This window comes from Triturus cristatus, chromosome 6, assembly GCF_964204655.1.
Source record: "Triturus cristatus chromosome 6, aTriCri1.1, whole genome shotgun sequence".
Taxonomy (NCBI): domain Eukaryota; kingdom Metazoa; phylum Chordata; class Amphibia; order Caudata; family Salamandridae; genus Triturus; species Triturus cristatus.
The window spans coordinates 786,939,907-786,965,199 of record NC_140589.1 but is presented as its reverse complement, the minus strand read 5'-3'; the positions used below and the strand labels follow the sequence as shown (position 1 = coordinate 786,965,199).

Genomic DNA, 25,293 nt, shown 5'->3' with positions numbered 1-25,293 from the left:
ACTTGTCGAACAAGCCAGGCATGTTGACAGTACCAGCCACTAAGCACTTGAAAAAGTGACAAAAATTGACAAAAACTACAATAAACCCTTGAAAAGGGGAGAGCTCAATGCTCCAGGGTCCTGCTAGCAGGAGCCGGAAAAAAGAACTGAAAGTAAATGGGACCTGCTGAGCATTCAGGGATACTGGGGAAAGTTCTGGAAATCTGGAAAGTTTTCTTAAAGGCACAGTATCCTGTTCTAAGCCACATAATGGCAGCCTATGGGGCTTGTCTGTCCACTCCTTCCTCTCTATCATTCCAGAGGATTTTGCTGGTAGAGGCAGGGTTTTTTCCTATGTGGAGAAAAGCTGGACAGGCAGTGCTGTTTGTGGATGTTGGTGGAATTCTAGTTGAAGTACTGGACAGTGTAGCCTGTGGGTATAGGCTGCATTATCTGTCTTTAAATTAAATTCTCTCTTAAAGGTGTATGCAGGTCTGCATGATTTGTCACCTTTAGAGATTATTTTTTATTGCTCCGGGGTCCACGCACATGGCCGGGACTATTCACTAGATTATGACTATACACAGAGATCCCCTACTACAGAACCAAGTAATAACTTTCTTAAAAGGTAAAATTCCCCCATAGGAAACAGATTGGATAAAAATAGATAGAACGACCCAGGAAAAAGAGGAGAATGTACATGCATATTAGGAGTCCCTCCTACAGGTATTCAAACAGTATAGTAGATTTGAGAGTATTGGGGATAAGGACATGACGCATTTTGTGTTTCGGTTTGTGTCAGGGTTACCAAAAGGAATATCTGAAATGATTAAGCCGCATAATTTGTGCTGGCAAGCAAATCCAATAGACGAGATTTTAAAATATGCAAAATATTGTGGAGATTAAATTGACAATAGACAAAAGAATTTAGAAGAAAAAGTGATGTGGGCTCAAGTAAAATTAGCAGAACAGCAAGAACTCCAGTTACAAAATCAGGCAGGAGGTACAGGAAGGGGGCAAGGGCAGGGAGAAAATAATGGGGGTAAACAGATAGGGCGGTTTAGTAGAGAAGAGGCCAAGAAAAGGTTCCCCTGTCATGGGTGCGGAAAATTGGGGCATTGGAAGAACGAGTGTAAAAGCATACAACATAATAATGGCACAAATCCAAATTTAAATACACAGACGCAGAATGAGGTGCTAATGAATCAACCCCAGCAGGTTGTAAACCTACAGAGTCAATTGCAACCTGCCCCTTTGCAAAATTTTGTGAGTCAAGCCAAGTACAGTGCGGACACAGGATTCCAAGAAGGAAATGGTAAGAAAAACTATGTAACATCGCAGTTTCTTTTGCAGCATACATATTTTGGAGATCAAGATCAATGACAGTGCCTGAGAGGGGAGGGAGAGGAGTGCGTACTTGGCGCATCCTTAACGGTAGATCAGTCAGATCCGTACATTGATGGAAATGTAGAAGGAAATGACATTACCTTTTTGTTGGACACTGGTGCTACCCATTCTACTGTGAGAACAGCAGACATCCCAAACCTACCCCTCTGGGGAGAAGTGATCCAAGTAGTGGGTTTCTAATAAACAAATTAGGACCCCTATTACAAAGCCAATGGAAGTGTGCATTGGAAATTTTAAAGAAAAGCACAAGTTCGTAGTGTGCAATTCTAGTCCTGTGAATTTATTGGAAGGGACTTGTTGTGTAAAATGAATTGCACCATATTTTGCACACCGGACGGTGTTGCTATTCAGACCCCTGATGAAGATGGAATATATAAAATCATATTAGCCAAAGAAGGAACAGGGGTAGATGAATTATATTCAGTGATGACCAAAGACGACTTACCCGATGAAGTCAAAACAACAGTGAATCCTGAAGTATGGGATTTTACAGGAAAAGAAGTAGGGTTAATGACAGACGTAGACCATACAAGATGAGTCCTGAAGTAAAGGTAGGTGTTGCAGCAGAAATTGATTGAATGGTCGAACAGGGCATCTTAAAGGAAATCATGAGTAGTCCCTGTAATTCACCTATAATTGGCATTAAGAAACTAAGCGGAAAATATAGGGTAGTTCAAGATTTAAGAAAAATAAACAAGATTGTTTTGCCATGTTGCCCTATAGTACCAAACCCTGCAGTCATTTCGTACCAAATACCATGGAATACAAGATGGTTTACTGTAATTGATTTATGCCATGCGTTTTTCTCCATCCCACTACATCCTGATAGCCAGTTTTTATTTTCCTTTAAATTTGAGGATCATATCTATGTTTGGAATCGTGATCCTCAAGGGTACACAGAAAGTCCTTCAATTCTTTTTTTTTTTTTTTTTTTAAAAACCTTTATTTGTGCATAGTAAAAGAACAAATACGGGCCTACAACCATCAGGCCGGCCACAATACGGTTGAGCACAGAGACAAACAGTACATCCCCTGTGCGTCAAGGTCAAGATTAGCAATGATTCAGGATTCATACACTGGAGGGATCCTTGACACCAGGGGAAGGAGAAGTGAAGGTTAATTTTAAGGTTTTCAAAAAAAATTTTATCGAGAAAGAAATCAGTAAAGGATAGAAACAAGAAGATTCGAGTCCGCGAGTCGGCTTCATACACTGGAGAGCAGCAGCATCATTAAAACAGCCATAGAAAATCTCATACAGTAAGGCGATGCAGTTAGATAACAGGATCATCACAGTAGTAAATACGCACCCCCTAAAAGCCGCCCCCACTCAATCCACCCCACACCCGGACCCCGAATCGAAACAAGTATAGCGCAGAGACATGAAAGAAAGAGGCCCATAGAACTAAAAAGAAACAGTAAATTACCCCCCCACCCTACACCAATGCGGAGGCTATGGCCTGCCCCCCCCCCCAGCATAGTGCCTGTCGCCCAATGAACCCGAAATATAGACGAGAGAGAAAGTAGGAATAGAGTAAAGAAACTAAGAGAAGAAAGAAGAAAGGAGGCGGGGAGGAGCCCACGTATCCTCGGAGCGCCCGACACCACCGGCCAACCAAGCCTCCACACACTGAAACCCCACTACACCCAAAGGCGGTCGTGTGAAGATAGCATGTAACAACAAGGAAATGAAGGCAGACAGATCGCGACGAGTGCGCACAACATATGCAAACAATTCCAGTCCCAGTCCAGCCCGTCCGTGAAACTATGATGATAGAAAGTAATCTAGCCCTGGCCCGATCGCGGGCTTACGATTAGACCCGCCCCCTCGTGAATGCCCCGCATCCCGAACAGACAAAGACAATATGGCCGCTTGGAAGAAGATGGAGAAGTAGAGTCACAAAATGGCCGCCGATCATCTATTGAGGTCCCCTTGCACACCATATAAAATCCAGACCTGGCTTGTAAAGTACATGAGTTCCACATAAAAGGAGCCGTAGGCCACCGTGAACGGTTCCTCGAGGTCGTCAGGTGTAGTTCAGCTGGAAGGTCCTGCGGGCACGGTGAGGCAGGCAACAACAAAGCAGGCAGCAATGACCGGGGAAACAAAGTATCCGCCATTGAGCAGGAGAGCGATTGATCCTGAGCGCCGGGAAAGCCAAACGCAGACACCAGTGGAGCACCGCTACACCCAGTCGTTACTTCCCCGCAGGAGGACCACAGCACTGGCAGACTCACGTCTTGTTGATCACAAACGGGGCGCTCACGACCCGCAGCAGACAGTGTAGAGTCGAACCGCTCACTCAGCGTTTGCAAGCCGACACACAATTGCAGACGAAAGTCCCGCAGGGCAGCCAGAACGGAGCCGTATGTCAGCAGAAGCTGCGCCCCCACAGCGGCAGCAATCCGGGACGGCACTGGGGAGCTGGAGTCTGGTAGAGGGAGGGCGAAGCGGGCAGCGGGCGAGACCGGAGCATCACCCCCCAGCAGCGAGCAGGCAATCAGCGCCATGTTTTACCGCTGAACGGTACCGTGGCCAGGGGGGGGATCGTGACAAGGAGGCAATTCCCAACAGGTCTGCGCCGCAACAGGTGAAAGCCAACAGTCGCTTCCCCTCCCTCGGGCTCTCTTGCAGCCGACTAGACTATAGAAGAAGGGGGTCTGCAGCCTTCCACAGCGTGGTCCACAGAGCGGGGTAGGAGACCCGTCACGCCGGGGCTTACCCTCTAGCTCCAGCCCGTCAGGTGCAGGGTGCAGGAGGTGTCCGGGCGTCTCTCCCCCGGCTCCTCCGGCGACCGTCCGTGGCGTGAGGCGGGATCGGGACCTCGGGGCTCAGATTTGCACCAGCGGGTCCGGTGACTGCGACGCTTCCAGGGGGCCGGCCGAGGCCACAGTAGAGCAGGGGTCCAGTGCGGGGAACAAAGGCACCAAGAACTCCGGCATCCGGGCGGGCTAAGACTTCGGGAAAGCGGCGGCGCAGTCAGCGCGTCGTCGCACGTGTTGCACCTCGAAAATCGGCAAGGATAGGAATCAGGATGATAGTCCGAGGCCAAGGGCCGACGGAGCCGGGCACTCAAGCGACTGCTCCGGTCGCCATCTTGGCTCCTCCAAGTCCTTCAATTCTTAACCAAATTTTGAAAAAATGCCTTGAGACATTGGTGCTGCCTCGGGAATCATTCCTGGTGCAGTATATTGATGACCTATTGGTCGCGTCTAAAGCAAGGAGTGATTGTGTAACTGATTCCATTGCTCTATTAAACCTTTTAGTAAAAGGTGGACATAAAGTGTCCCCTGAAAAATTGCAATCCTGCAGAAACGAAGTAAAATATTTAGGACACCAAATAGAACCAGGATTAAGAAGAGTGACCACTGAGAGAACAAAAATAATAAAGCAAGTGAAGCTACCACAGTCACAAAAAGAAATAAGAATGTTTCTTGGTGTTGTGGGATATTGCAGGCAATGGATTGTAGAGTTTTCTCTACTGGCAAAACCCTTGATACAAATGACAAAGAAACACGCAAAAGACCCAGTAGAGTAGGATGATCTGAGCATGAAATCTTTTGTAAAATTGCGAAATTGTCTATGTGAAGCACCTGCTCTAGGCATGTCAGATTATTCGAAAGAATTCGCATTGTTCTGTTGTGAGAGAGATCATTGTGCTCTCTCAGTTTTAACACAGAGACATGGTCTAATGCGACGTCCAGTGGCATACTTTTCTGCTACTTTAGATTCTGTAGCATCTGCATTGCCAGGATGCCTAAAAGCTGTGGCTGCAACGTGTGTAAGTATAGAACAAATTGAGTCAATTGTAATGGGACATCCTGTTAAGGTATACGTCCCTCATGCAGTTGAAATTCTGCCAACAAGAACTCGAACTCAGAATCTCACTCCGAGCAGATTAACCAAATATGAAATAATGATATTGGGAGCATAAAATGTGACAATAATTAGATGTACCATTCTTAACCCAGCTACCTTGTTGCCAAACCCATACAATGAGGAAGTGAAAGATGAAGTTGAACACAAATGTCTTGATGTAACAGAACTCCGTACCAAACCCCGACCAGACATACAGGATGAGCCTTTGAGAAATGCGGAGCACAAGTTTTTTGTAGATGGCTCATGTATGCGCCATGAGGAGGGAGGGTTGAGTGCTGCTTATGCTGTATGTACATTGGCTGGAATAATCGAAGCATCCTATTTACCAGGGGTCAAGTCGGCACAAGTAGCCGAATTGATAGCTTTAATCAAAGCTTGCAAAAATGGGAGAAATAGGAGAGTAACCATTTACACTAATAGTCAGTATGGTTACGGGGTTGTGCATGATTTTGGCCAGCTCTAGATGCAGCAAGACTTCCCGACTTCTTCAGGGTCTCCCATTAAAAACGGAAATTTTATAAAAGAGTTGCTTGAAGCAATACAATTACCAAAAGAAGTGGCCGTGGTCAAGTGTGCCGCTCACAAGTCAGGAAATGACCGTGTGACTGCAGGTAATCGATACGCTGACCAGGTTGCCCAACACTGCGCAAGATTTCAAATGGCAGTGAACAGGAAAGTTGAAAATTGTGGAATCAGCTGCCAACTTATGCTGGTGTCTGGATTACAAACATGGAGAGAAATAAGAGAACTCCAAGATGAAGCAGTGATAAAAGAAAGAGAAGAGTCGGAGAAAATTGTGTCAGAGAAGGGCAGAAGATGGTGTATGGGTTTACTTAGATGACAGACCTGTATTGCCAGATTGTATGCTTGCACCCATGGCTAGGATGTATCATGGAGACACCTACATAGGCAGAGATGCAATGATTAGACTCTTCAGACGAGACTGGTTTAACCCAAGGTTCAGGAACATTGCAGAGAGTCTTTGTAAAAAATGCTTGACATGTCAACAAATGAATCCCGGCATGAGAACAATAGTCTATACAGGGGAAAATGGAAAAGCTGAAGGTCCCTTTATAAGACTTCAAATTGATTTCATTCAGTTGCCTATTTGTCGAGGATTAAAATATGAACTTGTCATCGTTTGTCTATTTTCAAAGTGGATGGAGGCATACCACACCAGAAGAAATGACAGCGGCCAAACTCTTATTAAGAGAGTTTATACCGCGTTTTGGTTTTCCAGTAACTATTGAATCAGACCGAGGGTCTCATTTTAATAATGAAATAATTTGATTAATTTGCGAAGCATTCAAAATTTAACAAAAGCTGCACTGTGCATACCGCCCAGAGCCAGCTGGAGTGGTAGAACAATTGAATGGTACAATTAAGTCAAGGCTGAGAAAGGTGTGTGCATCCTCTTTACTGGATTGGCCTGATGCTTTACCTCTTGTTCTAATGGGACTTAGAAGTATTCCAGACAAGAATACCGGATTGAGTCCACATGAAATAATCATGGGAAGAACAATGAGGCAAGCATGTATACCCGGACACAAGCTGTTAAATATAACTGATGATTTGGTACTGGAGTATTGCAAAGAGTTGGCTGACCAAGTGCGTTCTATATCTCACCAGGTTGGAGAATACACAGTCCCCAGGCAGCCGAACCAGGCGCATGATCTGAGTCCCGGTGACTGGGTTGTAGAGAAGAATCATACTCGAGAATCGTGCCTAGCACCAAGGTGGGAAAAACCACATCAGGTTATATTGGTTCCAACAACAGCAGTAACGTGCAGGTTTGCCTAATTGGATTCATGCAAGCCATACTAAAAGAGTACCAGCACCAGACGAAGAAGAACCTCAACAGACTCAAGCAGGTGAAGGGGCTGAAGGTTGTACAGCTGAAGGATCACGAATAATACATTCTGAAGTAGCTGAACAGGAACAACCGAGCACCAGTCAAGATGATTGGATCCCAATAGTTGAGATACCTGAAGAAATTGTAAGAACAAGGAGCCAAACTAGATTAGCTAGTCAAGAAAAGAGTGAGGACCAGGTAGGAACAGAAGAACGCACTCAGGTAAGTGAAAACACAATTGTTAGGGAACCTGAGGAGGACCAGATAAGGAAGGAGCAATTAACTCAGACAGACGAAGTCTAAGTCACAGCTCTAGATTCTGAGGAGGGACAGACAGGTCTTAGAGAACACGTTCATGCAGAAGAAAATAAAGAAACAGAAAGACCTGAGCAGGACCAGACAGGAAAAGTCAAACAAGTTGAGGTGAAAGAAAAAAGGCAAATCAAAACTGAACCTGAACAGCGTCAGATTAGGGAAGAAGAACGCATCCAGGCAGGAGACATCAAAATAAAAAGCCCTGGACAAGGTCAGGTAGAGAGGGATTCGGAAAATGAAAATAATCAAGTTGTGCCACAACTTAGTGAAAATAAAAGAACACTCATGAGAAAGTGAAAGCGCAGTGCAAGCTAAAAGAATCAGGAGAGGCGATAATTGGCCTAGTGTTGTCAAAAAAGTGAAGTGCCGGTTTAAACCCATATCAGCAGAAACAGAACAAGTAGACGAAGTATCCAGTCAATCTGGACTGTCAACTGAAGTACCAAAACGAAGAAGTCCAAGATTGAAAATACCAAATAATAAATTCAAGGGTCCCGAATGGACATATGTTATTCTTGAAGATTTCGAAAATTTCGAAATAATTGGAGAAGATGATGAAAGCATAAATGCAAAACCAATTGATGAAGAAGTGAAGCCGCATCTGTAGCAAAAGGAGTAACATATCATCATTTACCATTGACATATGGTAATTCGTGTAGCGTTTTAGCAAGTTTATTCTATAGAACAGGGAAATTTCAGTATTATTATTCTTAATGTTGACGTGATCTTTTCTGAGGTTCCCATGCGAAAAAGCATGAACCCTGTCCTTAGTACGTGAGACTCACAATTTATGGGTGAATATTTTCTAACAATGAAAGCAATAGATATAGCTGAAGCACACAAGCACAATTTAACTTGTAAATTGCATGAAGAAGAGAAAATACTTTTGAATTTATTTGAGACAAGGAGACAGGATTTTCAAAGGAGAGCTGCTGAACCTAAACCTCAGATACCTAAATGGGCTGAGGAGGAAGAGCATTATGCAAATGGCAAGACTCATGCTGCAATGTCCTTGGATTTTGAAAAGAAGGGAAAAATCTGTCTTCATAGGTTAAAGACCGAGTATAAAAATGTGTTTATTGGTTCCAGTGAATGTGAACATAATTTCTTAGTAATTGGGGGATGGGGACTAAAAGGAGGAACGGATCCAGTATTTCCTGGAATCTATTATGTATGTGGCAATAAAGCCTATCTTAGGCTGCCTGACCACTGGTATGGGAGTTGCTACTTTGAAATAGTATTCCCTAAAGTTAATCATGTAAAGAGAATCACTGGAAGCAATGAAGGCAATAATGAACTAACGCATGTAAAAAGAGATAGTTTTTCCGAAATAGTAGGTCACATTTTTGGAGCATTGATACCTTCAGTGGGAGTTCTTCTAAATTCATGGAAGATTTGTCAATTATCTACAGTAGTAGATCGGTTATCTACTGACACTGCTGGAGGATTCTTAATGATCAACACTGAATTAGTTGTGGTCAGACCTATGGTTATGCAAAATCGACTTGCACTTGACATACTATTGGTAAAAAAGGGTGGAGTCTGTAAATTATTGAAAGCGCAACATTGTTGCACGTATATTCCAGATAAAAGTGTTGACATTGGGAACTACATTAAAAATATTACGAAATTAGAAGAATTGAAACCACTGGAAGTTGAAAATGTTTGGAATAAGTTGACAAATAGCATTTCTAGTTTAGGTAGTTGGTTTTCTAACATATTTAATGGTATTCTTGGTCATATAATAATGCCCATAACGGGAATACCACTATAAGTATTAGCAATATTGTTTTGGCATAAATGCTGCAAAGGGGGAAAGAAATATGAATTGAATGAAAGAGGTTAGGAAAGAAAATGTGAAGAAATACAACTAGAAGAATTAAAAGGAGACTTTTACCAAAGAATGAGAGGATTACAGTGTAAGGGGAAGAAAGAAAAGGATGAAAGGGTTGAAGAAGAAATTGAGATGTGCTAAAGTTGGCATCTGATTTAGTAGAAATTAGTGATGGCATTAAATGCCATCAGAGAGGGCATTGATGGAGCAATGTTTCGTATTTAAAGAAACTTGCTTGTATGCAATCCTCTCAAATAACATGTAACCACGTAACCAACATGTTTGTAAATACTAATATTGCATTATAAACAACATACCGTAATTGGGGAAGCTTTCCTATGTGTATTACTAACAAGTAACCCGAGTGTCCTAAAATGGCCGCCAAAAACGCAGGATTTCTATTGCGCATGCGTCTACTGCATCTACGCAGTATGACGTATTCTGTCGCTTGGTGGGAAAACTTTGCAGCTGCGCAATAGCTTTAAAAATGGCCGCTTGAAACTCACATGTTAACGCATATGCTACTGCTTGAACTAAACCTTGTAAGTTCTATTTAACACTAATGCAAAAGATTAAAATAAGCAAGCGGGGATAGAGTAGAGATAAGTGGTATACAGTGAAATCATTTATTGTCACATTCTAATGTGTCTTTTTCTGACTTTATTATTAGTTCATGTTTGGGCCTCAGAGGGTGACTGAAATCCCTACCACTCATGATCCGCGAGCATGCGCATAGAAACTTGCCGTAAACTCGGATGACACACTTGAATCACAGCCAAGGCCACATTAGGTGAGGACGCCTGGGAAAATAAACCCCTGACCCGGATGAAAGCAACAATTTTGAATAAAATGTATAACTTGTAATGATCATAATGTGAAATGCGGATGGGAATAAAGCTATGGGAAAGTAAATTAAGGGGCGGAAAAGTAGTCCACAGTAAAATTATTACTTTTAATATGGTGTGATGAACTCACCTCCTCGCCCGACCAATCAGAATAGGGGAAAACATGAAAATTGCACTTTTGGTGGGTGGTACACGAATACAGAATAGTATAATTGAGGTAAGTTAGCAAGAGACTTTGTCAGACTTGTCAGATCCGTAATTTCGAATCGTCACCGACCCAACGCGTATGCTGCTACAGACTCTGTCCGAGACGCTGTCTCAGACCCTGCTGCTGCCAGAAACTCTGCTCAAGAAACTGAGATACTGATCGCTAATCTAATCATCTAGAAGGGGATTTCGAAAGAGGGACACCCGAGGAGAGTAGTATCAGAGAGGGGTGCAACGCGGACGTTCCACTTAGAAGAGGTCACCTTTCCAGATCTGAATCTGTCCAATCCTCTGTGTGCATCCTGTCCTGGCAGATTCTATCTGGCCTATCTTCAAAGAGTTGGGTTCATCTATCACCTTAGGTAAATATAATACTGCGAAAACAGTCATTGTACCTGCTCTCTCTCTTTTCCTTTTTCCAGGTATCATCTACATTGATTTTATTTGACTTTAATCTGCCTCTTGGAAGAAATGTGTTTGAGCTGTAGTTGATTCTGACTCAAAGTTAAATGTCATTTCTACCTTAAACTATCTCAGCAACCCGATTCATTGAGTAAGGAATTCTTAAGGAGATCAAATTGGTAAGGCTTGGTAAAGGTGAAATTAAATTAAATTACAGGGAAAACTCAAAAAATTGATATCAGTGGGGTTTGCTAGCTCATTTGTGTGAATGGTCTGGGCCCAGGTGAGTATTTAGAGGTGTGTGTGTTTAACCTGAGCTGGTGACCCGCACTCTATCAACATGTCATATGAAAACATCCTAGAGTGACCTTCTCACCCAGAATCCTGTGTGGAAATCTAGCACACCCCTAAGGTGCACCCAGCACAATGAGACATTCCTCCTTGAAAACCAGCTCTACCACAGGGTTTCCCCTCTGGCGGAGAGGTCCGCCTGTCTGACTACACAAAGGATTGGGCAGTCAAAGTTGTGATTGGCATTTACTTCACTGAGGCGGTAGCCTCTTTGACGCTGGGCCATCTATGACCACCCCAGAATAGCCATCCTGTTGGAGTAGGTCACACCTTCTCCCACCAGCAATGATCTTTGTTTCTGTTCATGGGAGAGCTTCACATATTGACTAGGGTGACATTTATATTAAAAGTTAACTTAAATTCGATCTCAGCAATGAGTCAACTACTTTGATGCCTTGGAGTGATATCTTTGGTGTTACCAAATGGAAGTTGGCACGTGGCTAGTGAAACTCCATGGCTACCAGACGAGCTACAGTGAAAAAGGAAATTTCATGTTTTTACTGTCGGGGAATGTTAAACACAAAAGGAACATGCCTTTTTAAAAAATATTAAGCACCCTGATTGGTAGGTGTAACCAGGCCTTCCCTAGGGGTGACGTGCCAAAAGGGTTGATTTTGCCATGTTCAGATGGCAGTTTTAAAGCTGCTCAACTAGACTGCAATGGCATTCCTAGTCACATTTGTACCTAGTCTCTGCAGTGGTGGCACAATTGAGTGTTGCAGTTCACTAGTGACATTTGACTTACAAGACCTGGGTACCTCTTGTATCATATAAGAGGGACTTAGTGGTAAGTTAAATAAATCAATTGGGTATTAGCCAAGTGTACATATACTTTGAGGGTTATACCATATGAACTGCAGCCCAATGCATCTCAGTGTCTAAAAACCAGCTGCATATGTCCAAAGCGTAGGACAGGGGTGATCATACAAAAAGAGGCCCTTTCTTACAAGCACCCACATATTTTACAGTAAAATTACATTTATTATACTTAACTGTACAGGCTACCATTTTGAAACTCTTATATTTTTGGGAGAATCCATGAAACGTGTATGTCCATGGGCAGAATATTTAAATATTTTCCTTCTGCACATGACAAAGCACTTGCCTAATTCTAGAGATCCAACTTTACCAGTCATTGCTCGCAGGTCCCTCGGAGATATGTGTTTGCTTGCTTCTGTGAGAAAATAAAAAAAACAGGCAAAAATATGACGGTACAAAACATACTACAAAGTACTTTAAAACATGTATACATTAATATATGGCTGACCGAAACAGTTTGAAGATAAAAGTATGGATACAGACTCAATTTAATGGAGAGATGATGGTAAATAATGGATTAATTTAACTAGGATAGATCTTCGGCCTGATGGTGTAGCTAACCTGTAGTTACCCCTTCGACCACCTCAAAAACAAACACTCATAGTTCTATTTATCTCACCTTTAAACTGGTGGTAAAACAATAACTAACAAATGACGAAATGATAAGTTACCTAGAAAATGCAGAGAGATCTGTTCTTGCTAATGTATTGTGGCTATTTTGGGGAAATTTGCCTGGTGCTCTAAAGTGCAGGTAGTGAATTCTTCTTGTAAAACATTCAACCTTCAAGCACCATTAACAATAAAGAGATGCTGAATAACTTAATTGTATGAAATAAATAGCTAGAAGTATAGTTTTTATCCATTACAAAGCATAATGTTGAAAGATGTTAATAAACACAACGTTAATATATTAAATTCAGTATTCGTGATCAAACTGATTACAATCATACACAAAAGTGGGTTTGAGTCTCTCCTGCTCTTATTTAATATTAAACAAGATATTATTTGGTGAGAGATATTTTCTAAGGCACCACTCATTGAGTTTTAGAACCAAACGAAGGGTCACTGTTCCTATATGGACACTCTTGTTGTCCACAGAAAGAGAGAGAGAGGAGACCAGGTCTAAAACTCATACGATAGAGAAAGTCACAGGTCGTGTCTCTTGTTGCCCTCACACATCCCAAGGGATGTCATGCTTCATCATTGGGCGTTGCTCCACGTCCGGCCGGCGCTGCAATGCCCTATGGGTCCCCCGAAGGGTCGCTTTGGCGAAGATCTTTTAGTAACGCCATATGATGAGTGAGGGTGTGAGATTTTCAGTAAGAAGGAGGGTTCGTGAGAGAGTGAGTGAGTGAGTGACTAAAACTGGCATTGGCATACCGAAAAAGGCTTTTTTAATGTGTAGGTTCCCCTGACAGGTTAAAAAATCCGTAGGTTGTTTGTTACTGGCTAGGCAATAATGTGCCTCAGTAACTCTTCGGTCGACATGTTTTGCGCCCTTCTGTGGTCATAACGATCCCTGGCGCTTTCTCAGGACCAATAAAGTTGATTGTAAACGGTCCCTTAGTGTTCTCATCATTCAGAGCTGCCCATGGGCTGACCACGACTGTGTAATCAGCCGGCTCCTCCACCTGGATAGTTGCAGGTGGCTCACAATGCTGAGCTGTGGGAAAACAACTTCTGCAAGTTGGGGGATTTACAGTTGCAGTCTTTTGGCTCTGTAAGTGATGTAGGTGTCATTGGTGACCCCCCACCCTCAAATAGTCACAGTGGATCAACAAATAACTGCAGCCCAAATAATCGGTGAGACCAACCCAACGGACCTTGATACCAGGTCGCTTGTCCAGACTGTCAAGAGCCTGATTTTTTGGGGGACAGGGGGGAAGGAGAAGTAGGGCATTAAAGATGCCACCCAGTGTCCATGTCCCAGGCTCTCCAAGTTGTAGAACAAGTTACAACTATTTGACCTGCACAATCTAGCTGGAAGCACTGTTGTGTCCCTTAGACAAAGTGAAAACAAACAAAACCATATGCTTGTGATACATTAAAACCAGCAGATGATATGTGGAAGGAATGCCAGGGTATTTATTAGTCTAATGCTAATATGTGAACACTGTTACTGTGCACTGGTTTTGAAACACCTACTTACTGTCAGGTTGCTTCATCAAGGGTGCACCAGTTAGAGAGCTCAGTCCACCTTTCAAAGGGGGCGCATCAGTAAGATCTGTAAACCCTCCTGTTGGCTTGCTGGAATCTTTTCTCCTGGAGAAAAACATGGAAAAGTTAATACTCAGCAGCTGGGTTTGGAGGCTTGAAGAAAAGGCTCTAATGCTGCCCTCTACATGAATGGAGAGCTACAGAGGCATTTCTAGAGGAGGCTGCTGGCGATAAAGTGTCAAACAAGAACTCGAAGAAGGCACTTCAAAATTTGCCACAGCAGAAAAATCCATGACACACAAGCCAGTTTCTCACCTCTTCCGAGTGATCTGCCTGCCAGCTCTTTCAGTCAACTGATTAGTTTCGTGCTTGCTTTGTTTGTCAGATGTCCTTTTCATTAGACAATACATCATAAAAGCAGCCGTGAAAAAAGGTAACAACATCAGTATGTCTACATTCTGAATAAGTGGGAAGCATAACGCAAACAGTGATTTTCAATATCAAACATTTTAAGCTGGAACTACAGCAATTTTAGCAAATAATTAATCTGCCAGTCGACTAATGTATTTTCAAAGTGCTTACATTAAGATCACAATACACACTTATAAAGCACCATGTTATACAGAGTGGAGTCTACTGCAAAGAAGAGTAAGTCAAGGTGCTACTCTTCGGCTTCACTCTTCGGCTTGGTGATATTTCAAGAGATGATTAATTTGCTAGATTAGAATATTTATAAGAAATTATTCTGGAAACCTAGCTTGGTGATACTACAAGAGGTTGCTTGTTTAAAATATCCTCGAGAAATAAGTCCCATTTGAAGTTTGAGAAGGTAACCTGATTAAGAATCACTAGAACACTAAGATTGTGGACAGACAGCCCTTTGTATGTGCATGTTCAGCCTCTTCTTAGATTAGAAGACATCTGAAACCTGAGGAACCGCACAAATAATCGGGTTAAATACAAAATCAACCATGAGATTTTGAGAAAGACCAATTGTTGGGAGGTTTTAGCTTCAAACCTCAAGGAAGAGTGCTGGCACTTGACTTGAGTACCCCTGCCTCCCACTGAGATACCACCTTCTCCCTTCAAGGGAGGTGCTGCAGCAGTTAACATTTGTTTCAGAAGGTATGGATACTACTGACTCTTTGACCAGAGAGCAGCAATCAAAAAAATTCTACATGAAGTGACTTCATCTTTCTGGTCATCATGGTGGAGTAGGAGGAGGGGTCAGTGGGATAAGCAAGGCCAAGAAAGATTTGGAAGGAGAGTCTTTGCTACAGTGCACAAGCCTAATACTGTTTGAAAATCCAACTCTAAAATGCATCCCTAAAGGAACGCAAGAGAGCAAATTCTGTTCTTCTGAGGGGGCAAAGTTCAATCCTCAGGGTCTTCCAACATTCAGGTTTATCAATTCCAGTTCCCCTAACAGGATGCTACACAGAGTCTGTTTGTTGCATATGTACGAACGCTGCCCTTCCTCTTAAAGATGAGCTGCAGGAAACAACCTGTTGTGACCGACAGTAAAGTAGCATAGGCTCACATCTCAGCTGCCTGCCTCTTTCGTTGACAATGCATGCTACCTCGTTATGCAATAAAATGTACCCAGAGAGGGAGAAGACAGGTAACACTACTCATCAGCTTCAAGGTTCAAGATGCTCGATTTGTAATGGATCTGCTGTGAATTTGAACATCTGCTGACAGAAAAATCTACCAAATGTATACCCCAAACAATGATGAAAGAACATGCCACTACACTAACTTCAAGTGAAGGCAATCTGAAAGATTCTCCTAACATGGGTTTTTCCATAGCCGTCCAATACAGGAGGTCCTCTCTTATTAGGAAGTAATTCAAGCAGGTAAAGGCAAGGAATCCGATGGAGCAACTATACTGCTAACACAGCCTTGACCTTGCTAAAGACAAATCATTTTAAAAAGATGCAAAGTCAAAGGGAATGACTGTAGACTGGAAAAGCACTCTTCAACTTCAAAGCACAGAAAATGCTAAATTAGGACATAGAACTAAAAATCTTTGCAGTTCAAAAGCACTCACCATCTTGCACTCCAAGGCTTGGGGGATCTATTTCAGATTTTCAGAGTGACCAACTGGATCACGAACACTGTCCTTCCTTTTTTAGAAGCTATCCACAACCGAGCAATAGATTCAGTCCCTCATTACAAGTAAATACTTAGTGTTGCACCACCTACCATGAATTGTGTGTTGTTTGCTTTCCCATGAGGCACAGGGTCAAGACTGATTTGCATATGGCCAGGTCTAAACTGGGGTGGCATGGTGAGCAAAAGAATGATGGATTTAAGCCAGATCTCTTGACTGGGGGTGAATGTTTTGATTTGTTCTGCATTCCGTCAATCAATTGTGTATTGTTTGCTTTCTCGCCCTAAGTGCGCCAGGTATGCCCAGAAGTATGTCCTGGGCTCACTGTGCCACTGGAGTCAAGCTATCCAGGCTGAAGAGGGGTGAAAGCCCGAAACCAGTCCTAGGATGCTTTTTTCCGGTCCAGGGAGGACCTGGCTTGGCAGTTCGGGCTGGACTGTTCCCGCAAGGCACAGGGTCAAGGCTGATTTGCATATGGCCAGGTCTACACTGTGGTGGCATGGTGAGCAAAAGAATGATGGATTTAACCCAGATCTCTTGACTGGGGGTGAATATTTTTGATTTGTTCTGCATTCCGTCAATCAATTGTGTGTTGTTTGCTTTCTCGCCCTAAGTGCGCCAGGTATGCCCAGACGGGAGTCCTGGGCTCACTGTGCCACTGGAATCAAGCTATCCTGGCTGAAGAGGGGTGAAACCCCGAAACCGGTCCTAGGATGCTTTTTTTCCCGTCCAGGGAGGACCTGGCTTGGCAGTTTGGGCTGGACTGTTCCCATGAGGCACAGGGTCAAGACTGATTTGCATATGGCAAGGTCTAAACTGGGGTGGCATGGTGAGCAAAAGAATGATGGATTTAAGCCAGATCTCTTGACTGGGGGTGAATGTTTTGATTTGTTCTGCATTCCGTCCATCAATTGTGTGTGGTTTGCTTTCCCGCCCTAGGTGCGCCAGGTATGCCCAGATGTGCGTCCTGGGCTCACTCTGCCACTGGAATCAAGCTATCCTGGCCGAAGAGGGGTGAAACCCCGAAACCGGTCCTAGGATGCTTTTTTCCGGTCCAAGGAGGACCTGGCTTGGCAGTTCGGGCTGGACTGTTCCCATGAGGCACAGGGTCAAGACTGATTTGCATATGACCAGGTCTAAACTGGGGTGGCATGGTGAGCAAAAGAATGATGGATTTAACCCAGATCTCTTGACTGGGAGTGAATGTTTTGATTTGTTCTGCATTCCGTCCATCAATTGTGTGTTGTTTACCACATACCCTGAGCCCTCATCAGCACACATTCTATGGTGCCCTCATAAGAAAAGCCTTTAAAAGGGATTGCCTTGTATGACAGGTTTGCTCCCTCAGTTAACCAAGGTCCCAGGACTTATCATAAGCATTTAAACCCAATCATCCTAGCAATAATGGGAAGCTCTACTCTGACCTTTTTAAATCACCTGGAATGTCTTTGGGTCAACAGATGGCACAATGAATGTAATTGTCGTTTGATTGTCAATGGCTGCACGATTCTGATGCTGCAGGGAAGATGGCTGGGTGAGTTTCACGTTTAGAAGGATTTAATTGTTAACCTGTGGCTGAAAAATCTTTAGGAGATGACCATGCAGGTGCTGCAATTGTGACAAAGCAAAATAAACAAACATTAATAAATGCATTTAAGAAACTACTTGTTTCAAAAATTGGGAATATGGAAAACCCTATTGTAGCAGGCAATTATCGCCTATTCTGGTCACTGGTTGCAGTATGTATCTCTCCAGTTTGTGATCTCCAGAGGAAATTTTTTTTTTTTTGAAAAATTTTATTGAGCAGTAAAAAGGATACAAGCACGGGCCTACAACCACCTGGGCCGGCCGCTAGAAACAAAAAAGGATCACACAGTGCTAAAATCAATGACTGGCCCGTGGGGGCTCCGCACATTACAGAAGCTCCGACTGCACATAAGGGAATCAGAATACACATATTTAACATAAATAACAACTAAAAACAAAAGGCGGGGCGAGACGACATGAAATGGGCGTCGGACCACAGCAGGGGGACTCCACCTCCGACCACCCGATAGCGGTCAAGAAGAAGGAGGACTAGGAGGTCAGGGGGGGGTTCACGGGAGAGCCAGGTCTATACTCGGATATTCCAGATAGGCAAGGAACCTTCAAGGATCAGGGGGACAAGGCAACCTCAGATGTATCCACCAGGGGGGGAGCACAGATATTCCCACGATACTCATTCCACTGCCCCCAGATTCTACCCCATGCCCCCGGTTTACCACGAGCCACATACACAGTCTTCTCCCTGAACATGCACCAGTCCATGTTCTCCTTCCATACAGACACGGTGGGAGGCCGCTGGGAACCCCAAAGCTGCGCTATATCTCTCTTTGCGATCATGTTCCCCAGGGCCGCCCACCGAGTCTGGGCCGCATTATAGTCATTGGGCTCCCACACATTCAGAACACAGCGACGCACCTCCGGCAACAGGGCAACCCCGGTGACTTGTCCCATAACCTCATGCACCCGGCGCCAATATTCCGCCACCTCGCAGCACTCCCATAGGATGTGGAGAAAGGTGGCACTAAGCCCACAGCCCCGCTTACAGAGCCCGTCCTCAGAAAACCCCATCGAGACCAAACGGGGACCCGTCACGTAAACACGGTGGAGAATCTTAAGCTGGACCAGACGGAGACGGGCCGGGATGGCCACCTCCTTAGGGGATGACAGTGCGGACTGCCAGTCCTCATCGTCCAACTCCACCCCATCTCCCGTCCATGCCTCCCGAAGACGCACCAAGAGGTCAGCCCGATTATTGATCAGTTTTTTATAGATCAGAGAGATAGTACTGTCGGGAACGTGACCATCAAGTATGCGGTCCTCGAGGGGCGAAGAAACCGGGACCTTGGTCCCTTCCCCAAAGACCGAGAGCAGGGCATGCCGAACCTGGGCATAACAGAAGAACTCCCTTTCAGTAAGCTCGTATCCGCTCTGGAGCACCGCGAAGGTTTTAACCGCGCCTTTAACCCATAGATCTCCCACTCTGCTAATACCGATCGTGTCCCAGTGCTCAAAGCCTTTCGTTGTCCAGAGGCTTCCCAAGCGGTCTGAGGCGAATAAAGGAGTAGAACACATTAAACGCTCACTCCAGCCCATGGCTACATTCGCCGCCTTCCAGATCCTTACCGCAATCCTAGTAGGGCCCGTGAGGGTCCTTCCAGCCGATCGGGAGTAAAGCGCCCTGTTATAGTAACCGCCGGGAAGCAGGAATGTATCCATCTCATATGCCGGATTCAATCCCGGAGCATACGTGGCATGGTTAATGGCCGATAGCTGGGAGGCCCAATAGTACCGTCTGATGTCAGGAAGCGCGATGCCCCCGTCGTACCAGGGGAGAGTAAGCTTTGCCAAGGCGATACGCGCCCGCCCGTCCCAAACCAGTCTCCTCTGCAGGCTCTCCACCTCCCGAAAGTAGGCCACCGGAATGACGTCGAAGGAGTTCTGAAGTGCATAAAGAAATCTGGGAAGGGACATCATTTTAAACAGCGCTGCGCGACCAAGCGGAGACAAGGGCAGCTTACACCACCGAGCCGTATCCACCCTCAAACGCCGAAGTGGAAGCAGGAGGTTCTGCTCATAGCGAACCGCCGGATCCAACGAGACGTACACCCCCAGGTATTTAAAGCCGGACAGAGATGTGTGGATCGGAAGCCGAGGCGGCAAGAGAGGAGGGCCACCAGAGATAGGATACACGCAAGATTTGGACCAGTTAATCGTCAGACCCGAATTTCTCCCAAAGGAAGTAAGGACATCAAAGAGAACATTAAGCGACTGCCGCGGCGAGGTGAGGTACAAGAGAATATCATCCGCGTAAAACGAGACCCGGTCCTCGAAGCCCGGGGCCCACCGGATCCCTCTGATCGAGGGCTCCCAGCGGAGCCAGGCAGCGAGCGGTTCCAAGGCGAGAGCAAAGAGCAGAGGGGACAACGGACACCCCTGCCTAGTACCCCTTCCGAGCGCGAAAGGCTGAGAAACCCGCCCATTGACAACCACCTGAGCCATTGGTCCAGCATAAAGAAGCTTCACCCAGCCAAGAAATCCCTCCCCAAAGCCAAATTTAGCCAAGACAGCCCAGAGGAATGGCCACTCGATAGTATCAAAGGCCATCGTGGCATCTAAAGAAACCAATACGGCTGGTTCGGAGAGGTACTCCGCCCTAGCGAGGACGCCGTGGAGACGCCGCAGGTTAAGAGCGGTATTACGATGAGGGATGACGCCGCATTAATCCGGATGGATCAGATCACAGATAACGCTCAGCAAGCGATTGGCGAGGACTTTAGCCAGTATCTTGGGCTCGGCGTTCAATAGGGAAATAGGCCTGTAGGAGGCACAGCGGTCTCGTGGCTTACCATCCTTGGGGATCACGACTACAGTAGCCAGACGCTGGTCGGCGGGAAGGGAACCCTCCTCGAGCGACTCCTGAAACATACGACGGAGGAAAGGCGCGATTTTATCCGGGCGTAATTTATACAGTTCAATAGGCAGGCCGTTGGGGCCCATAGCCTTGCCAGAGCGAAGGGAGCGAATCGCAGTGGCAATCTCTTCAACAGACAAGGGGGCGTCCATCCGCTCACGGTCCTCGACGGACAAGCCGGGCAGAGCAATATCCCGCAGCAAAAGGCGAGAGTCATCCTCATCCCTATCAGTCACCGGGGAGTACACCGCCCGGAGGTGGTCAGCAAAACACTCCACAATCTCACCAGGCTCAGTCACACACGCTCCATCCGAAACCCGAAGCTCCGGGACCACACGATTCACTCTCTCCTTCTTATCCAGCCAAGCAATCAGTTTACCCGCCTTGTCCCCGGCATCATACAACCTACCCTGCTGCTCCCTATACATAGTCTTGGCAGCGTCAGTAACAAGAGACTTGTATTCAAACTGCTTCAAGCTGAGGGCATGGAGCCCATCCGGAGTGACACCCGCCTCCAAGGCCGCCTCCAGCCCCGATATGTCAGTCTCCAGCTTCACCACCGCCTCATTCTTAATCTTCTTAGCCACCACTATCTGGGAGAGGGCATGTCCGCGGAGTACTGTCTTAAAAGCTTCCCACAGGGACATTGAGGACGACACCGACCCCTCATTCTCGAGGAAATATTGGTCAATCGACTTGACCAGGCTATCGCGAATTGTGGGGTCTCGCAGGTACCAAGGGTTAATAGGAGCGATCCGCCCAGCAGACCGCGTCCCTGTGTCAAAGAGCAGCCACAGTGGGGAATGATCAGAGATACCCCGAGCCAGGTGCTTAACCTCTCGAATCCGGGCAGTCTGGGCCGCGGGCATAAGAAAATAGTCCAGTCTGGAAAGACTCCCATGTGCCCCAGAGTGAAAAGTGTACTGACATTGTGTCGGATGCATTAACCTCCAACAATCTACCAGACCAAAGGTCTCCAAGAGTCCGCCGAGCCATGCCTGGGCAACGGGGAGGGCCCTGGGCGGGTGACGATCCCGGTCACCCGAAACCACCGAATTGAAGTCCCCGCCCATAAGCAAAAGACTGTCCGGAAGCTCAAGCAGCATGCGACCCAAGTCTGAGAAGGTGGAGTTCTGGAGGCCCGGGGGAACATAGACAGAGACCAAGGAAAGGGACTGCCCCTCCCACCTCCCAGTCAAAGCCACATAGCGCCCTCTATCATCCGGGACTACCCTGGTGACCTCTAACGGAAGTGAAGATCGCAGGAGAATGCCCACCCCTCTAGAGCCAGTGGTGAAACCAGAATGGGCCACGAGGCGGTATCCCCCCCTGTTCATGGCATGACAAACATTACCAACCAGATGCGTCTCCTGTAAGAACACCACATCAGGAGTCAGACGATGCAAATACTGCAGCACAACACCCCGTTTGATACGGTCCCCCAATCCATTGACGTTCCATGACATCAATCTCAACCCGTCCCCCCCCATCCCCTCCAGTAGAGCAAAGGTCCCCCAGCACATAGCGCAACACCCAAAACTGGACCAGAATCAGTACCTCGCCTTGAAAACAAAAAACACACATCAAAACAACCCCTCCCACCCCCCAACCCCCCCCCCCCCCAAATCCAACTCCCCCCACCCTGCACCCCTGCGGTCCAAAAAACCACCCCAACTTGCAGTGTGCCTGTCGCCCTACAAACCCCATTCTACGAAAAGACCCCGGAGGAGGAAAGGGACCCGTCCCCGCCCGCCCCCCACACAGATCATAGTGAAACAAAATGAACAAAAGAAGTAGAACCCAGCCGAACAGTGCAAAGTGGCAGAGTCAAGGACCAAAAGTCACTCCGAGGGGGACCCGCCACCCTCGGTACCGGCAGAGGGCCCAGGCCGGTCACCCCGGTCCGGCAGCGAATCCAGCCAGTCACTCACAGTCGCGGGAGAGTCAAAAAAGATAGTCCGATCCTCGTGTTCCACTCGGAGCTTAGCAGGAAAAAGCATAGAGTACTTAAGGCCCAGGTCACGGAGACGACGCTTCACCCCCTGGAAACCCATCCGCTGTTTCTGGACATGTTGGGTGAAGTCCGGAAAAAAGTCAATAGACGAGTTCTCATGATGAACCGGGCCGTGGACCCGTGAGGCCTGCAGAATCGCATCTCGGTCTCTGTAGTGGAAAAGTTTGGCGACTATAGGCCTCGGGGGGGCCCCCGGTCGCGGCCGACCGCCTGGAACTCGATGGGCCCGCTCCACGGCAAAGAACTTACTCAGGCCAGCGGGGGCAAGCTGTTTGAGGATGAGCTCCTCGACCAGGAGGTCAACCGGGCGGTTGTCGGAGGACTCCGGAACGCCTATGACACGGATGTTATTGCGTCGGGCCCGTCCCTCAAAGTCCTCCAGCCGCCGGGCCATCTGATCGTTGGCCAGCTTGAGGTCGCCAAGAGTGGTCCGCAGGTCCGACACATCCGCACCAAGGGTGGACGTCCGCACATCAAGCGCTTGAACCCTCTCGTTGGTTTTAGAGAGATCCGCCCGAATTAGTGTAACATCAATAGCCACCGTGTCGATTTTACGGGCCAAGGCCTCGTACTGCGTAGCGATGGTCTCCTTGATGCCGTTAATGGCGCCCATGATGTCCTGCAGGGACAGCTCTGGGGAGACGGAGGTGCCACCACCGGCATCGTCCGGGGGGGCACCGGCCGCTCCAGGGGACCCTCTGCCATGAGTAGCGGTCCATGTTGTTCGTCTGGACCGGTCCCCCACGGAGGGATGTCTTAGTTTTACGCCCCTCGGGGCCCCCCTTGCCTCCCATGAGGACCACGCTCGCCGAAGGGGACCGCTGATCAAGTGTCGAAGGGGCACCGGCACAGCAGACAGGCGCCGCACCAGAGTCCGCAATGTGGCGGTGCGAGGGGACCAAAGTCAATGGGCACACTTGTAGCAGGCGGAGACAAAGGCCTCAAGCAGAGGCCAAGTAAACACCCAGCCGCACCAAGTAATTCCGCCGTCCAGCCCCTCAGAAGACCAAAAGTGAAACCGAAAGTGATGGAGCGGCCCCTGGCACAGCGCTGCTGCCGCTGTTGTTCAATTACGCCCCGGCTCCACAGTTCACCCTCGCACCGGGCACAGCCATCGGTTGGGCCTCAAAAGTTCAAACCACCATAAATCAGGATTTCCAGGTCCGATTTGATTTCTGAAAGGAGGTCAGTGTTCAGCCAGCCTTCATCTTCCAGATTCCGTAAACCAAGTCAGGATAAAATCAGGATAAGTTCCGAGGAGCAGCGAGGGTCCGGGGAGCCCTGTGCTCACGCGACCATCTTGGATGCGCGCTAGGCTCCTCCTCCTCCAGAGGACATTTTATTTCAATTTTTTTATCTACACAAATGCCCCAAGCCCCAGGAGGTCGTACTTACAGGATATGTTCCTGATGAGTACCTGCTTGTCTAAGATATCTATCAGCAACCTGGCTCTTATAATTAAGTCCATAAAACCAAGCACCTATGGCAACACTGACTGTTGATGACCACTGATTCTTATACCACTAGCATATTTAATTTTACCTGTGCACTTAAATGGGGAGGTGACAGGAAGAGCTTGGTGTCCTCTGCAAACTTCAAAGCTTGCCAACGCCGACATTCCTATTTTGTCCCAAAGGCATGTCAAATACAAGTTGCAGTGTTCAGTTGTGCATGTAATTAAAGGAGATCAGGTGTAATGTGAACAGTATCAACTACGTGTCGGATCAAGATTGTACTTCCCTCTAGGTTGTCTCCGCATGACCGCTGACATGAGAAACTGCATGCCTCTTGTTCTCCGATTCCTTGCATTCAAACTTTGATGCAGGGAGAATATACCATTTTCCGTTCCTAATCAACTATTACTTTCCACTGTAGCTGAACTGCTTCTTCCTTCCTTGGTTGTACTAGGTGTTAACTGGTAACCAAAGTCCTTGTTAGAGCATATATGGTCTCAGATCAGGGAAATATGCATAATGCCAGGATCAAGGGACACCCGTTGGTTCCCTGCGAGTCAATCCTGCATACTCCTACACAACAGAAGACTTGCAAGAGTCTTAAACATTTAAAAACAGATTGTACAATCACTGGCTAGGAATTTTCTTCAATGCCTCAAAGCCAGAAAAAAAATTAACAGCTGCCGTAATCCTCCCAGTAGTAATAGTAGAGAAGGCTGTGTAGTATCCCAGAAAAAATGTCTTATAAGGAATAGGGTCTTGTCTGATGCAGCCCACCTTTAAAGGTCAGGAGCAGAAGGAATTAACTTAGATTAGAAATAGCTGATGGAAAGGAAAGGGAGGAGTTTAAGATGCCGACTCAAAGGATGAGAGTGTGATTATGAAAGATGAGAAGGGGTCGGAAATAGATTTTTCCAAAAGCGAAAAAAGCACTTTAGTCATTCAAGGTGGTTATAAGGAATGAAAAACACTGAGATCAAGTGATGCATTAGAAGAGATTGCATGAGCGGGAGGAAAAGGACAATTTAAACTAATATACGGCAGGCACAACTAAAGAGATGTGACAGGTGAAGAGAAGCAGAGAAGGAAAGAGCTAAAAAGCCCAACGTAGATTGGAAACAGAGCAATGGGAAAAGTATGAGAAAGAGTGACCAGTCAGGTAGGAAGAGATCAGAAAACATCAGGACCCAAGGATGTGAAACAATATAGTC

General features: G+C 46.3%; 1 protein-coding gene across 7 annotated transcripts in view; it reads right to left on the bottom strand.

Moving 5' to 3' along the window:
- Positions 1-25,293, bottom strand: part of CEP43 (centrosomal protein 43) — a 252,623-nt gene that overhangs the window by 47,064 nt on the left and 180,266 nt on the right. For 3 of the 7 annotated variants that reach the window (XM_085611361.1, XM_085611359.1, XM_085611356.1), the window contains 2 exons: positions 14,038-14,150; positions 12,175-12,243 (listed from right to left, as the gene is read on the bottom strand). In XM_085611361.1, the coding sequence (XP_085467487.1) occupies positions 12,175-12,243; positions 14,038-14,150 (182 nt within the window). The remainder of the gene's footprint in view (positions 1-12,174; positions 12,244-14,037; positions 14,151-25,293) is intronic. The other 4 variants (XM_085611360.1, XM_085611362.1, XM_085611357.1 and 1 more) reach the window with 2 other exon arrangements.